At 43.5% G+C, this 14,430-nt stretch overlaps 1 protein-coding gene across 6 annotated transcripts in view; it reads left to right on the forward strand.

Moving 5' to 3' along the window:
- Positions 1-14,430, forward strand: part of LOC100351413 (INO80 complex subunit C) — a 121,090-nt gene that overhangs the window by 18,975 nt on the left and 87,685 nt on the right. For all 6 annotated transcript variants that reach the window (XM_070050282.1, XM_070050284.1, XM_002713497.5 and 3 more), the window contains exons 2-4: positions 2,568-2,678; positions 4,164-4,275; positions 5,251-5,318. In XM_070050282.1, coding sequence (XP_069906383.1) covers positions 2,568-2,678; positions 4,164-4,275; positions 5,251-5,318 — 291 coding nt within the window. The remainder of the gene's footprint in view (positions 1-2,567; positions 2,679-4,163; positions 4,276-5,250; positions 5,319-14,430) is intronic.

Consider the following 14,430-nt stretch of genomic DNA (forward strand, 5'->3'; position numbering starts at 1 on the left):
GCTGGTGCTGTGGCATAGTGGGTAAAGCCGCCACCTGCACCGCCAGCATCTCATATGGGCGCCAGTTCAAGACCCGGCTGCTCCACTTCCGATCCAGCTCTCTGCTATGGCCTGGGAAAGCAGTGGAAGATGGCCCAAGGCTTTGGGCTCCTGCACCCACATGGGAGACCTGGAAGAAGCTCCTGGCTTCGGATCGGCGCAGCTCTGGCCATTGTGGCTGATTGGGGAGTAAACCAACAGATGTAAGACCTCTCTGCCTCTCTTTCTCTCTGTGTAACTCTTTCAAATAAATAAATAAATCTTAAAAACACACACACACACACACACACACACAAAGTAATGTGAATCAGAGCAATGGTTGACTGGGACTGGGAGGTATTGGCTTGGCAGGGCCCTGGCATATCTTTCTAGAGTGATGCCAATATTGTATTTCTTGTTAGGGATTAGGATTGTGCAATCATTTGGCAAAACCCATGAAACCTACATTTATGGTGTGTTCATTTCACTGTATATAAATTGTAGTTCAATTTTTAAAAATTTATTATGGCCTAAGAAATGGGGAATTGTAAAAATCAGAGGTGATTTCTTACTGTGACTTGTTCGTTTCTTTGTGATTGTTAACTTAAAGGTTTTCTTTAGGTTTAAAGCATATTGATGGGGCCAGTGCCGTGGCTCACTTGGTTAATCCTCCACCTGCATGCCATATGGGTGCTGGGTTCTAGTTCCGGTTGCTCCTCTTCCAGTCCAGCTCTCTGTTGAGGCTCCGGGAGTGCACTGGAGGATGGCCCAAGTGCTTGGGCCCCTGCATCCACATGGGAGACCAGGATAAGTACCTGGCTCCTGGCTTCAGATCAGCGTAGCTCCGGCCGTAGTGGCCATTTGGGGGGTGAACCAACAGAAGGAAGACCTTTCTCTCTCTCTCACTCGCTCTCGCTCTCTCTCACTGTCTAACTCTATCTGTCAAATGAAAAAAAAAAAGGACTAGCTGACAAGAACTGCATGAGGGCCGGCGCCGCGGCTCACTAGGCTAATCCTCCTCCTTGAGGCGCCGTCACACCGAGTTCTAGTCTTGGTCGGGGCGCCGGATTCTGTCCCGGTTGCCCCTCTTCCAGGCCAGCTCTCTGCTGTGACCAGGGAGTGCAGTGGAGGGTGGCCCAAGTGCTTGGGCCCTGCACCCCATGGGAGACCAGGAGAAGCACCTGGCTCCTGCCATCGGATCAGCGCAGTGCGCTGGCTGCAGCGCGCCTGCCATGGCGGCCATTGAAGGGTGAACCAACGGCAAAGGAAGACCTTTCTCTCTGTCTCTCTCTCTCACTGTCCACTCTGCCTGTCAAAAAAAAAAAAAAAAAATGCATGAGTAGGAACTGTGTGGTGTCTTGGAAATGGTGAGGGTGTTGGAATTGGCTTCATTTGGACTTGAATCCAGAGGTTGACCACTGTGTAGCCTTGCACCCATTCTCAAAGCCTTCTTTCTTTTTTCTTTTTCCTTCCTTCCTTCCTTCCTCTCACTCTCTCTCTCTCTCTCTTTAGACTTATCTATTTATTATTTGAAAGGCAGAGTTACAGAGAGAGAGAGAGAGAGAGAGGTCTTCCATCTGCTGGTTTACTCCCCAAATGGCCAAAACGGCCGGAGTGGTGCTGATCCAAAACCAAGATCCAGGAGCTTCTTCCAGGTCTCCTGCATGAGTGCAGGGGACCTAGTGTGTGGGCCGTCTTCTACCTAATGCTTTCCCAGGCCATAGCAGAGAGCTGGATTGGAAGTGGAGCAGCTGGGTCTTGAACCGGCACCAGAACACCACAGCGCTGGCTCCTATTTTGTTTGTTTGCTTGTTTTTTAAATATTTATTTATGTATTTGATTCACAGAGTGGTGGAGGGGAGGGAGAGGGAGAGGGAGAGAAGAAAAGATAGGAAGAGAGAGGAAAGAAGGGGAAAAGAGGGGGAAGGAGAGGTCTTCTCTCTGCTGGTTCACTCCTCAGATGGCTGCAATAGCCAGAACTGGTCCAGGCTGAAGCAAAGAGCCAGGAGCTTCTTCCAGTTCTCCCATGTAAGCACAGAGGCCCAAGCACTTGGGCCATCATCTTCCACTGCTCTCCCAGACCACCAGCAGGAAGCTGGATCAGAAGTAGAGCAGCCGGGAATCAAACCGGTGCCCATATGGTATGCCAGTCTTGCAGGCAGCAGCTTTACCCACTAAAATGTCGAAGGCAGCAGGTTTATCTGCTACGCCACAGTGCTAGCCCCTCAAAGCCTGTTTTTTGTAAACTGAGGGTAATAGCACCTACTTTGTCAGAATTAAATGAGCCAGCTCAAGTTAGACAGTCGTCCCTGTGCTTTGAACCTAGGGGAGCCAGGCAACACAGCAGTTGGGGGGCCTGCCTGTCTTTCCTGTGACTCCTGTGTGGCAAGGTACTGCTGCCCTTCTGGCACGCCCTCCCCTGGAGCAGGCTACCTGCCAGAGCTCTGGGCCCACTGTCTTCCCCTGTTTTAGCTTCTGTCTTGCTGGAAACAGAAGTCAGGAAGTTAACTGGAAGATACTGACCTCTAACTGTCCTTACTCTCTTCAAGGGTATCAGCATGGATGCCATGAGTGAGAATAAAATGGTGCCTTCTGAGTTGAGCACAGGACCTGTGGAAAAAGCTGCCAAACCTTTGCCATTTAAGGATCCCAACTTTGTGGTGAGCATCTCAGGTTATTAGATGAATATAAATAAAAAGCCACGCAACTGCATTTCAGCCTCTGATCGTGCTGGGCCTGTAGCTGAGGTGGCACCGATGTCCCCTTCTCCCTCTGTCCAGGTTGTCACCACCTCTCCCAAGGGCTGTTGTGGAAGGAATGGGGGCAGGGATTGGTCTCCCAGTGTACCAGATGCTGGGGATGTTTTTGTGTCCTCTGTGCACCGCATCAAAGGGCACAGTTGTTTTTTTTTTTTTATTTATTTATTTATTTATTTTTTTTTGACAGTCAGAGTGGACAGTGAGAGAGAGAGACAGAGAGAAAGGTCTTCCTTTGCCATTGGTTCACCCTCCAATGGCCGCCGTGGCTGGCACGCTGCGGCCGGCGCACCGCGCTGATCCGATGGCAGGAGCCAGGAGCCAGGTGCTTCTCCTGGTCTCCAAAGGGCACATTTTTAAGAGTGGGTTCTGCCCACAATGGTTGCTCCGCTTGCCTTTTCACTGGTCTCATGTAACTTCTATTTATTTATTTAAAAAATAATGTTTTTTGAAAGAAAGAGAAACACAGACAGAGAACTTCCATTCACTCCCCAAATGCCTGCAGCAGTCTGGGCTGGGCGGGGCAGAAACCAGGAGCCAGGAGCTCTGTCTAAGCTTCTCTGTGGTGGCAGGGACTCCCGAGGTGTGCATTAGCAAGAAGCTGGAACCAGAAGCGAAGATGACACCCAAACCCGGGCAATCTGATATAGAATAGGGCATCCAAGCAATGGCTTAGCTACTGTGCCAAATGCCTCTGTACCCATATGTAACTTTTAGATGAGGTTTGAGATATTTAACTGAAAGAAAAGTGCTAACATAATTTCTTTAAGTATTAAATCCATACTATTGTCTATAAAATAGAAATCGGGTATTCTTTCTTCTGTTCTTAAGTGATAATTTTGGGCATACAGTGTTACCATCACCTTTTGGTTTTCTTTTCCATTTTATTTTGTCATCTTTATAGGACCAAAAAAAAAAAAAATTCCATCAGGCTTGCTATACTATAATTGAGGCTTACTCAAGTTTTCCAGAATCACCAGTCATGAGCAAGGCAGAGGCTTGCCCTCTGAGGGGAGTTTAGAGGTGCAGTTGTGAATTCTGACTCTGAAGTAAATTTGTTTTAAAGTGATGAAGTCATGAGTGAATTCTGCAAAATTAGACCCAATAAAAGATTTGACTTTTTTTTTTTGTGCTGTCAAAAAAAGTACCCCTTCATTTCTATTCTATCATACTCTGTCACCAACTAACTCATGGGTTTTTGAAGATCCAGAAACTTTTTTCAACCAAGATTACAGTGTATGATGAAATACTTTTAAAGAAAATCTGAGGTACCAATGACTGTTGACAGAATGTAAGGCGCACAACATTATGATTAAGCATAAATGTCAAATTCTCCAGTGGTAGTCCCCATTGATTTTTCTTTCTTCTAATGCATGCTTTTAATTCAAGCACTCTGGCCACGGTGGTGCGGTAGCTGGCAAGAAGAACAGAACCTGGAAGAACCTGAAACAGATCCTGGCTTCCGAAAGGGCATTGCCCTGGCAACTGAACGATCCTAACTGTGAGCTGTCGAGAGCCTTCCATGTGTTTCTAATGCTCAGATGAGAAACTTGCTTATAACAAGTCTACCTTATTTTACTGTGTTTGTGTTATGGTAGGAAAAAAGTTCTTTGAGGATTTTAAAGTGGCATCAGCCTAGGGATATTACATGTCTGCTTCCTCATAACTCTATCTGTGTTGAATCTGTTTGTTTGAGTTGTCATGGATGTGTGGTTTTTAGTGTCACTGTTAACATTTCAGTCTGGAGAAATAGGTCCCCATGTGATAATATTAGGATTCCTATTAGACAGACTTCTCACTCTAAAGTCTACTCTTAAAATTTGTTTCCAAGAACAAGGAAGATCAGTATAATGCCAGATCAAGGAGGCTTTCTAACAACTAGCTTAAAGGCCAACTCTTACTCTCTGAGCCAGTGTTTCTCAGAGTAAAATATTTTTGTGCTACAAGAAGTCCACATTTTTGTAAAGCACCATTACATGTTCTGTTCAATGCTACTGGAAAGTACAGCCTCAGAGTTCCTCCAGCTCTTGTCTTGTGTGTGGCTTTCATGGAAATGACTAAGATGGGTGACGAGTGAGCGAGTCAGTCGTCTGGGTGTGGATATTGCAGGTGTCTGAATGCCCAGACCGTTGAGTGGGTTGTTTGGCATTTCATCACCCTCAGCCCATGTGGCCCGAGCCTGTGGCAGCAGCAAGTGAGCAGAGAGCATTCTAGTGGATCTGCTAGAACAGAGGGTCCCTGGTGACAGGGCGGGGCTGGACCTGGAGCCTGCGCTTGGTCTCTGACATAGTGCAGTGTTTCTAAGACTCCTCCCTTTCTTCTCTGGTTAATCCCCAGAGAATTCTGTAAGTGTTGAATCAACAAAGGAAAATTTTAAGAATATTATTGAACCAGTATTTTAGAAAAAAGAGAGAGAAGGAAATTGAGTGTTTTAAGGTCATTTGGTTATCTTTTTTCCATTTTTTTTTCCCTGCAGACTTCAGTATTGATGCTCCTCCATCCTTTAAGCCAGCTAAGAAGTATTCCGATGTTTCAGGCCTTCTTGTAAGTACAGTGACATTCTTTCATCTTCTGACACTACAATTGAAAAGAAGATTTCACAGTCATGTCTGTGGGGACAGTGGTGAATATCAACCTCTGCTGGTCCTGCCTTGAGCCCAGATACTGTGAATGGGAGAAGTTTTATGTGGAGGTGTCCGTGTGGGAGCCTGGAGGGAGGATTGCTCCAGAAGCAAGAGATCTCTCCTGTCACTTGCCTGTCCCCTGCTCGATGACTAGGAGATAACAGGAGAGAAACAATGGTTTTTTTTTTTTTTTTTTTTGCATTGAAGCTTTAAAAATCTGCATTTAAGATGATGATTTTATTTTTTAAAAGATATTCAAACTTCTCTAAAGACACTGTGGTAAAGGAAACAACTTTCAAACTAATCTTTTTTTTTCTTTTTTAATTTTAATTTTTTTATTTTAGTTGAGGTATACATGTTTAATATATTTCATGTATACTGGTTTAGGAACATAGTGACACTTTACCCCCACCCTCCCTTATACCCATGTTCCAACTCTTCCCCCACCTATCTTGCATTCCCACTCTTAGTTTTTACAAAGATCAATGTTCAGTATCCTTAGTGATCATATAGTTAACCCTGCTCTAAGTAAAACAGTTCAACAAATAGTATGAAGAGAAAAACAAAAACACTGTTCCTCAATGGAAGAGCCAAGGCCTGTAAACAATTATTGAATCTCAAAATGTCCATTTCATTCCAATACATTACATTTCAAGTACTCTATTAGTTAATTAGTTACCTCAGATCAGGGAAAACATGTGATGTCTGTTTTTTTGGGGACTGGCTTATTTCATTAAGTATAGCGGTTTCTAGTTGTGTCCATCTTGTTGCAAAAGACAGGATTTCTTTTTTCTTTTTCTTTTTTTTTTTTAACAGGTGAGCAGTACTCCATAGTGTATATATACACCATAATTTCTTTATCTAGTCAGGTTGAGGGACATCTGGGTTGAGTCCATATCTTAGCTACTGTGAATTGAGCTGCAGTGAACATGGTGATACAGATAAATCTTTCATGTGCTGATTTCTTTTGGTTTGGGTAAATTCCCAGGAGTTGGATGGCTGGATCATATGGTAGGTCTACATTCAGATTTCTGAGGTATCTCCATACTGTCTTCCACAGTGGCTGCACCAGTTTATATCCCTACCAATAGTGCTCCATGGTGCCTTTTCCCTACATCCTTGCCAGCATTTGTCATTTGTTGATTTCAATATGAGAACCATTTTAACTGGAGTGAGGTGAAACTTCATTGTGGTTTTGATCTGCATTTCCCTGATGGGTAGTGATCTTTAGCATTTTCTCAAGTGTCTGTTGGCCATTCGAATTTCCTATCTTGAAAAATGCTGGTTCAAGTCCTTTACCCATTTCATAACTGGATTGTTTTATTGTTGTTGAATTTCTTGAACTCTATAGATTCTGCATGTTAACCCTTTATCTGTTGTGTTTGTAAATATTTTCTCCCATTCTGTCGGTTGCCTCTTCACTTTGATGAGAGTTTCTTTTGCAGTACGGAAGCTTCTCAGCTTGATGTAATACCATTTGTCAATTTTGGCTGTGATTGCCCGTGCTTCTGGGGTCTTTTCCAAGAAGTCTTTGCCTATGCCAATGTCTTACAGTTTCCCCAATGTCAAACTTAGCTTTAAGCATTGGCACTTCTTTTCTGAATGAAATATTTTACAGAATTCATGTACTGCTTAAAAGATGCCTGGAGCCCACCTACACTCCATGGTCCCATGTGGGTCTATCCCTCTGTTCTCTGCACTCCCCATGTCAGAGACCCCTCAGGGACTTTTGGGGAACACAGTTTGGAAACCACCCACATAGCTGGAAGAAAGGGAACTGGGCCAGTGGCTGAACCTCTCAGAGCCCATTTCCTTATCTGCAGCATATAGATAAAGTGTGGAACCAGTAAAGATACTTTCTGTTTACCTTCCTAACCCCTTTTTCATCTACAGTAGATTTGGAAGATGGATTTTTTTCTCACAACTGTAGAAATAATGAAGCATGCCACTTTTTAAACTTACATACATATCATTTAAATGCTTTACATTTTAATGAAAATGTATGGCTCCAACTTCTGTAACAAAATGACAAAATTAATTATATATATTATGGAAAGCAGAATTGCCTCTTTTGTCACTATGTATGTAATCTCTCTCTCTCTCTCTTTTTTTTTAAGATTTTATTTATTTGAAAGAGTTACAGAGAGAGGTAGAGACTGAGAGAGAGAGAGAGATGTCTTCCATTCGCTGGTTCACTACTCAAATGGCCACAATGGCCAAACTGAGGTGATCACACATCATCCGGGAGCTGGATTGTAAGTGGAGCAGCCGGGCCTTGAACTAGTACCCATATGGGATGCTGGTGCTGAAGGCCAGGGCTCTAACACACTGTGCCACAGTGCCAGCCCCTGTAATATCTCTTTGTTCCTGATAATACCATTCTGAGTCTACTTTGTCTAAAATTAATATAGGTACCCCAGCTTTCTTTTGTTCATGTTGGTGTGGTATATCTTTCTTGATCTTTTTACTTTAAAACTGTCTACATACTTTAGTTAATGTGGATTTCTTATAGAAAATATGTTATTGGAGCTTGGTTTTTATCTAATTCCACAATCTTTCTTATCTGTTATCTCTAGGTAATACCATATTTAAAATGATTTTTAACATGGTTGAATTTAAATCTGTCATCTTGCAAATTGTTTTTATTTGTTCCATTTGTGTTTGTTTATTCTGCCTTTTCTGACTTGTCTGGAACTCCTTCTCTTATTTTTGTATCCCTCTCTCTCTTCCTTTCTTTCATTTGAGAGTCAGAGAAACACAGGGAGAGAGAGTGCTCCTAGCCATTGGTTCATTCCTCAAATGCCCACAATGACCAGGGCTGGGCTGAGCCAAAGCCCAGAGCTGGGAACTCAGTCCAGATCTTTCACTTGGGTTGGAGGAATCTGGTTACTTGAGCCAGTACTACTGCCTCTCAAGGTCTATATCAGCAAGAAGCCGGAGTCTGGAGCCAGAGCTGGGTATTGAATCCAAGTATTTTGAGCATAATGGAGATGTCTTAACTGCTAAGCTAAACACCCGCCCCAAACATGTTTTAATAGACTATATTTTTAGAGCTGATTTAGATTTAGAAAAAAATTGAAAAGTTTATACAGAGTTCCCTTGTCTCCAAGCTCCGTTTTTTCTATTAGCATCTATGATGTATTTGTTAGCAATTAATGAACCAATAGTGATGTATTATTAGTAACTGAAGTCTGTAGTTCATTCAGATTTCCTTAGTTTTTACCTAACGTCCTCTTTCTGTCCCAGGGGTCCCCCCAGGAGACCATGTCACACTTAGTTGTCATGTAGGCTCCTCTTTGTCATGGCTGTTGCTCAGATTTTTTTTTTTATGACCTAGACAGTTTTAGGGTGGACCACTTAGATATTTTGCAGAATGTTGCACTATTGGAATTTGATGTTTCTCTCATGATAACATTGGGGTTAACTAAACATTTAAAAAGTTTATTTTTTTTAAATTTATACCTCTTTTTAAAAATTTTGAGTAATTGCTCTAATATTTATATGTTCCTAAATAATTGGAGTCTGTCTTCAGATGTTATACCATTTCATATGTAGTAGGAGAATCTTACAATAGTATATTTCTTTTTCTTTTTAAAGATTTATTTATTTGACAGAGTTACAGAGACGGAGAGGAAGAGATAAAAAGAGATCCTCCATCCGCTGGTTCACTCCCTAGTTGGCTGCAACAGCCAGGGCTGGACCAGGCCACTGCCAGAAGCTGGGAGCTTCATCCGAGTCTCCCATGTGGGTGGCAGGAGCCCAAGCATTTGGGCCATCCACTGCTGCCTTTCCAAGCCATTAGCAGGGAAGTAGATTGGAAGTGGATAGCCAGGACATGAACCATAGCCTACATGGGATGCTAGCATTGCAGGCAGCAGCTTTATCCACTGTGTCATAACAACAGCCCCAATGGTATATTTCTAATTCCAGTTTCTCATTCTTTGTTGTCATATAGCTTACCTTTATATATATTATAAACACACAATACATTCTGTTTGTCTTTGTTTTAGATAACCACTTATCTTCTGGAGAAATAAAAATAAGAAAAACAGAATTTTATTTTACCTTCATTTTTTCTGTTTTTAGTTTTTTTGTTTTCAATGTTTATATCCAGGTTACAGTTGCATCTTGTATTCTCTCTGTCAGAAGAACTTCACATTTCTCATGGAGTAGGTCTGCTGCCAATGAAATCCTTCCTTTTTTCTTTACCTGGAAAAGCTTTTACTTCTCCTTCATTTATGATTTATATTTTCAATGAGTATGGAAATCTGGATTGCCGGCTTTTTCTTTCTTTACTTGAAAGATGTTGGTTTTTATTTTTTTATTTAGTTATTTATTTTTTCTTTTATTTATTTATTTGACAGATAGAGTTAGACAGTGAGAGAGAGAGACAGAGAGAAAGGTCTTCCTTCCATTAGTTCACTCCCCAAATGGCCGCTACATTTGGCGCTGCGCCTATCTGAAGCCAGAGCCAGGTGCTTCTTCCTGGTCTCCCATGTGGGTGCAGGAGCCCAAGCACCTGGGCCATCCTCCACTGCCTTCCCGGGCCACAGCAGAGAGCTGGACTGGAAGAGGAGCAGCCGGGACTAGAGCCCAGTAACCCAGTGCCCATATGGGATGCCGGCACCACAGGCGGAGGATTAACCAAGTGAGCCATGGCGCCGGCCCCAAGATGTCGGTCTTTTTACTCCATGGTTTCCACTGACAAGTCTGATGTGATTCTCACCTTTGTTCTTCTCTTTGTAGACTTCTTTTTTACTTGCCTGATTTTAAGATTTTCTTTTTGTCTTTTGTTTTCAGCAATTTGAATATGACATATCTAAGTATTATTTTTCTGGGTTTTGTTTGTTTGTTTGTTTTCATTTTATTTGGGAGGCAGAGAGAACGAGAGACATCTTCCATCTAATAGTTCACTCCCTGTTTGCCTGCAGTAGCATACAGGACCATGCCAAAGCCAGGAGCTGGCACTCTCACATGGGTGGCGGGGACCCAAATACTTGAATGCCTGCTGTCTTCCAGGGTGCTTATTAGCAGAAAACTGGATTGTAAGCAGAGTAGCTGGGACTGGAACCGGGCAGGCTGCGATGAGATGTGGCCGTCCCAAGCATCAGCTTCTGCACTAAACACCAGCCCCTCCTTTTCTGGTATTTTTACTGCTTCACGTTTTCCCAGCTTTCTGGATCTTAGTTTGGAATATATCCTGAATTTTGCAATATCTTTGGCCATTATTTCCTCAGATATTTCTTTTATCTTGTCTGTTTTGGGATTCCAATTATGTATATGATGGTGTCCTATAACTCTTGAGTGCTCTGGGGATTTTTTTGTTTTTTGGTTTTTTTATTAAACTCATTTCTTTGTGGTTCCATTTCAGTGATTTCTATTATCTTTATTCCCTGAACTGAGTATATCGATGAGCCCACTGGAAACATTCTTTCCTCTGTTACTATTTTAAATTTCTAGTTTCACCATTTGATTCTTATAGTTTACATGCCTCTGATCAAATAACTCTCTGGTCTTACATGTTATCTCTCCTTTCTTTCCTTTAACATAATAATGATAGTTATTTTAGATTTCCTAGTTATTTAGATTTAGATAGTTTTTAAAATTTGTGGCACATCCAGGTGTGATATTAGTTACTTCCTTGAGTTTTGTTTTTAAAGATTTATTTTATTTATTTGAAAGGCAGAGTTGCAGAGAGAGACAGAGAGAAGCCCTCCATCCACTGGTTGACTCCTCAAATGGCTGCAACACGAGGAGCCAGGAGCTTCTTCCGGGTCTCCCATGTGGGTGCAGCGGCCCAAGCACTTGGGCCATCCTCTGCTTTTCTCCAGTGCATTAGCAGGGAGCTGGATCAGAAGCAAAAAAACTGGGACTCAAACCAGCGCCCACATAGGATGCTGGTGCTACAGGCAGTGGCTTAACCTGCTATGCCACAGCACTGGCCCCGATTTCCTTGTTTTTATGAATAGTCACTAAATCTCTCTCTATTTTTTAGTATTGGGAAACATTTATGATAGTTACTTTAAGATGCTTGTGTAGTGGACATTGTAGATGATACATTGTACAAACTCTAGATTCTGTTATCTTTTTCTGTAGGGTATTGTTTTCCTTGTAAGTAGCTGGGTTATGGATTTGTTAGGAAAGATCTGTGGAAAGCCTAGGATGTTTTCCAACCTCTTTTAACTTAGCTACACTTAACCTCTAAGCTCTTTATCCTCTGCCAACCATTTTTTAAAATTTTTAAATTTATTTATTTTATGTGTTTGAAAGAGAGAGAGAGATGAGACAGATCCTCCATCTGCTAGTTGATTCCTCGAATTCCTGCAACAGCTGGGGCAAAGCCAGGCTGAAGCCAGGAACCAGGAACTCAATCCAGGTCTCTCACATGAGTGACAAGGACTCAAGTACTTGAGCCATCACCTGCTACGTCCCAGGGTGTGCTTTAGCAGGAAGCTGGGATGGAAGCAGTTGCAGGACTCGATATCAGGCATTCTGATATGGGATGAGAGCGTCCCAAGCAGCGACTTTAACAGATGTCCCAAATGCTCACCCCCTGTGCCAGTCTGGCTGAGGTTTAGTGTTAGCCTTTGTTTTGGTGGGAGTGAGTTAGACGAGGCCTTATTCAAGGGCATAGTTTTTTACTTTATGTTGTGGCCTTTCTGCTGTGTTAGCTGGCTGCCTGGGATATTATGAGGGCTCTTTCTACCCCGGCTGAGATGTATCTTTGGTGACTCCCAGCACTGCTCAACTTCTCAAGTCTGTCTCGGAACCACCCCCAGTAAGTTCATGTAGTCTATCATGCTTTGAACATGCACAGATCAGCCCATGGTTTTGGACTGATGGAATCCCAAGCAGAGTTTTGTCCCCACTTCCAGTTCAGCTTCCTCTCTTCTAGTGCCCAGCTTTGCACTTTTCTAGCTGCTTCAGTAGCCCATCACTCTGGTCTCTCCTTTCCAGCATAGTGGGTCCAGCTTCCTGTCCCATGGTCAGGAAATTGTTCCAGGCAGAGAGAGTAGGATGATCATAAGACTCCCTTGGTGAGCTTCACTTTCTCATTTGTTACAGTCTTGTGCTATACCTCTTGTCCATTGCCTGAAGATAGTGGCCTCATGTAGCTGAATAGTTGTTTATGGGAGGAGAACTCTTCTGGCACCAGTTATTCTGTTGTGGTCAAACCTGTATTATTTTGAGCTTATGGGAGTCAGACTTGGAGAGTAGTGCCTTGGAATGTGAGCTTCATTCTCATCTCAGTCAGCTCCCCTTCTGGTTACAGTGGTTTCCATATGTTACAAAGCAAGAGAACCATTTGGAGAAGCAATATCCCCAGCCCCTTTATGCCATTGGCAGAGGACTTGTCATGGTCTGCATTATCCAAAACTTCTTGCCCAATGTACGTGAGAATTAAGACAGTCTGGCTATTCAAAGAACACCACCAGATCACTGAAGGATAAACCTGTAGAAGAACTGGCTAAAAGGATTTGAATAGGCAATTACAAGAGACAAGTAGACATTTGTCTTCATTAGTAATTAGGGCCGGCGCCGTGGCTCACTAGACTAATCCTCCGCTTTTCTGCGCCAGCACACCGGGTTCTAGTCCCGGTCGGGGCGCTGGATTCTGTCCCGGTTGCCCCTCTTCCAGGCCAGCTCTCTGCTATGGCCAGGGAGTGCAGAGGAGGATGGCCCAAGTGCTTGGGCCCTGCACCCGCATGGGAGACCAGGAGAAGCACCTGGCTCCTGCCATCGGATCAGTGCGGTGTGCTGGCCACAGTGCGCCGGCCGCAGCAGCCATTGGAGGGTGAACCAACGGCAAAAGGAAGACCTTTCTCTCTGTCTCTCTCTCTCACTGTCCACTCTGCCTGTAAAAAAAAAAAAAAAAAAAAAAAAAAAGGAAGGAAGGAGACTCCTCGGGGCTGGCACTGTGGCGCAGCAGGTTAATGCCCTGGCCTGAAGCGCTGGCATCCCATATGGGCACCGGTTTGAGTCCTGGTTGCTCCACTTCCCATCCAGCTCTCTGCTATGGCCTGGGAAAGCAGTAGAAGATGCCCCAAGTTCTTGGGCCCCTGCACCCGTGTGGGAGACCTGGAAGAGGCTCCTGGCTCCTAGCTTCGGATTGACGCAGCTCCAGCCATTGTGGCCAATTGGGGAGTGAACCATAGGATGGAAGACATCTCTCTCTGCCTCTCCTCTCTGTGTAACTCTGACTTCCAAATAAATAAATATATCTTTGAAAAAAAAAAAAAAAGACTCCTCAAATGGTCAAGAAATGAAAGCGTTTGATTGTGTGTTTTGGTGTCCACATAAGGAAATGGATAACCTCATACCTTGTTGTTAAGTGGCAGGAATGGACGTTGGGACAACTCCTTTGGAGGACAGTTTGGCACCATCTCTTGAGACAAAAATACAAAAACCCATGACCCAGCAGTTTGCTTTTTGGGTAGCTCCCTAGAGAAATAGTGTGCGTAAGGAACTTCAGAGAATTGCTTATGAGAGACTGAATTAGCAAAAAGTTGGAAACAACATAAGGGTCTAACACAGGGTTGTTTTCATCCTATTCTTTGAGCTCAATTCATATGTACCGACATGGATAAACTTCCAAATTATACTTCTGGCTGAAAGATGCAAAGCAATATAAACAACATTGTACCCTGAATATAAAAATCAGCGCACACACACACACACACACACGCACACACAATACTGGGTAATTTCTCTCATGTGTTTATGTACGTGTGTAAGGAAATGCATAAGAAAATCTAGAGGTAGGCCTTTAGCCTGTCAGTTAAGACACCTGCATTCCACATGGCAGTCCCGGGGTTTGATACCCCACTCAAGCTCCTGACTGTAGCTTTTGACTCCAGGTTCATGCTAATGCAGACTCTGACTCAAGTAACTGAGTTCTTGCTGCCCGCATGGGAGGTCTGGGTTGTATGCCTAGCTCCTGGCTTCGGTTGACCCAGCCCTGAGCCTTTGTGGACATTTGAGGAGTCAACCAGCAGATGGGAGTATCTTCTCCAACCCCCTGGTGTCTGTGT

The sequence above is a fragment of the Oryctolagus cuniculus genome, chromosome 10, assembly GCF_964237555.1.
Source record: "Oryctolagus cuniculus chromosome 10, mOryCun1.1, whole genome shotgun sequence".
NCBI lineage: Eukaryota > Metazoa > Chordata > Mammalia > Lagomorpha > Leporidae > Oryctolagus > Oryctolagus cuniculus.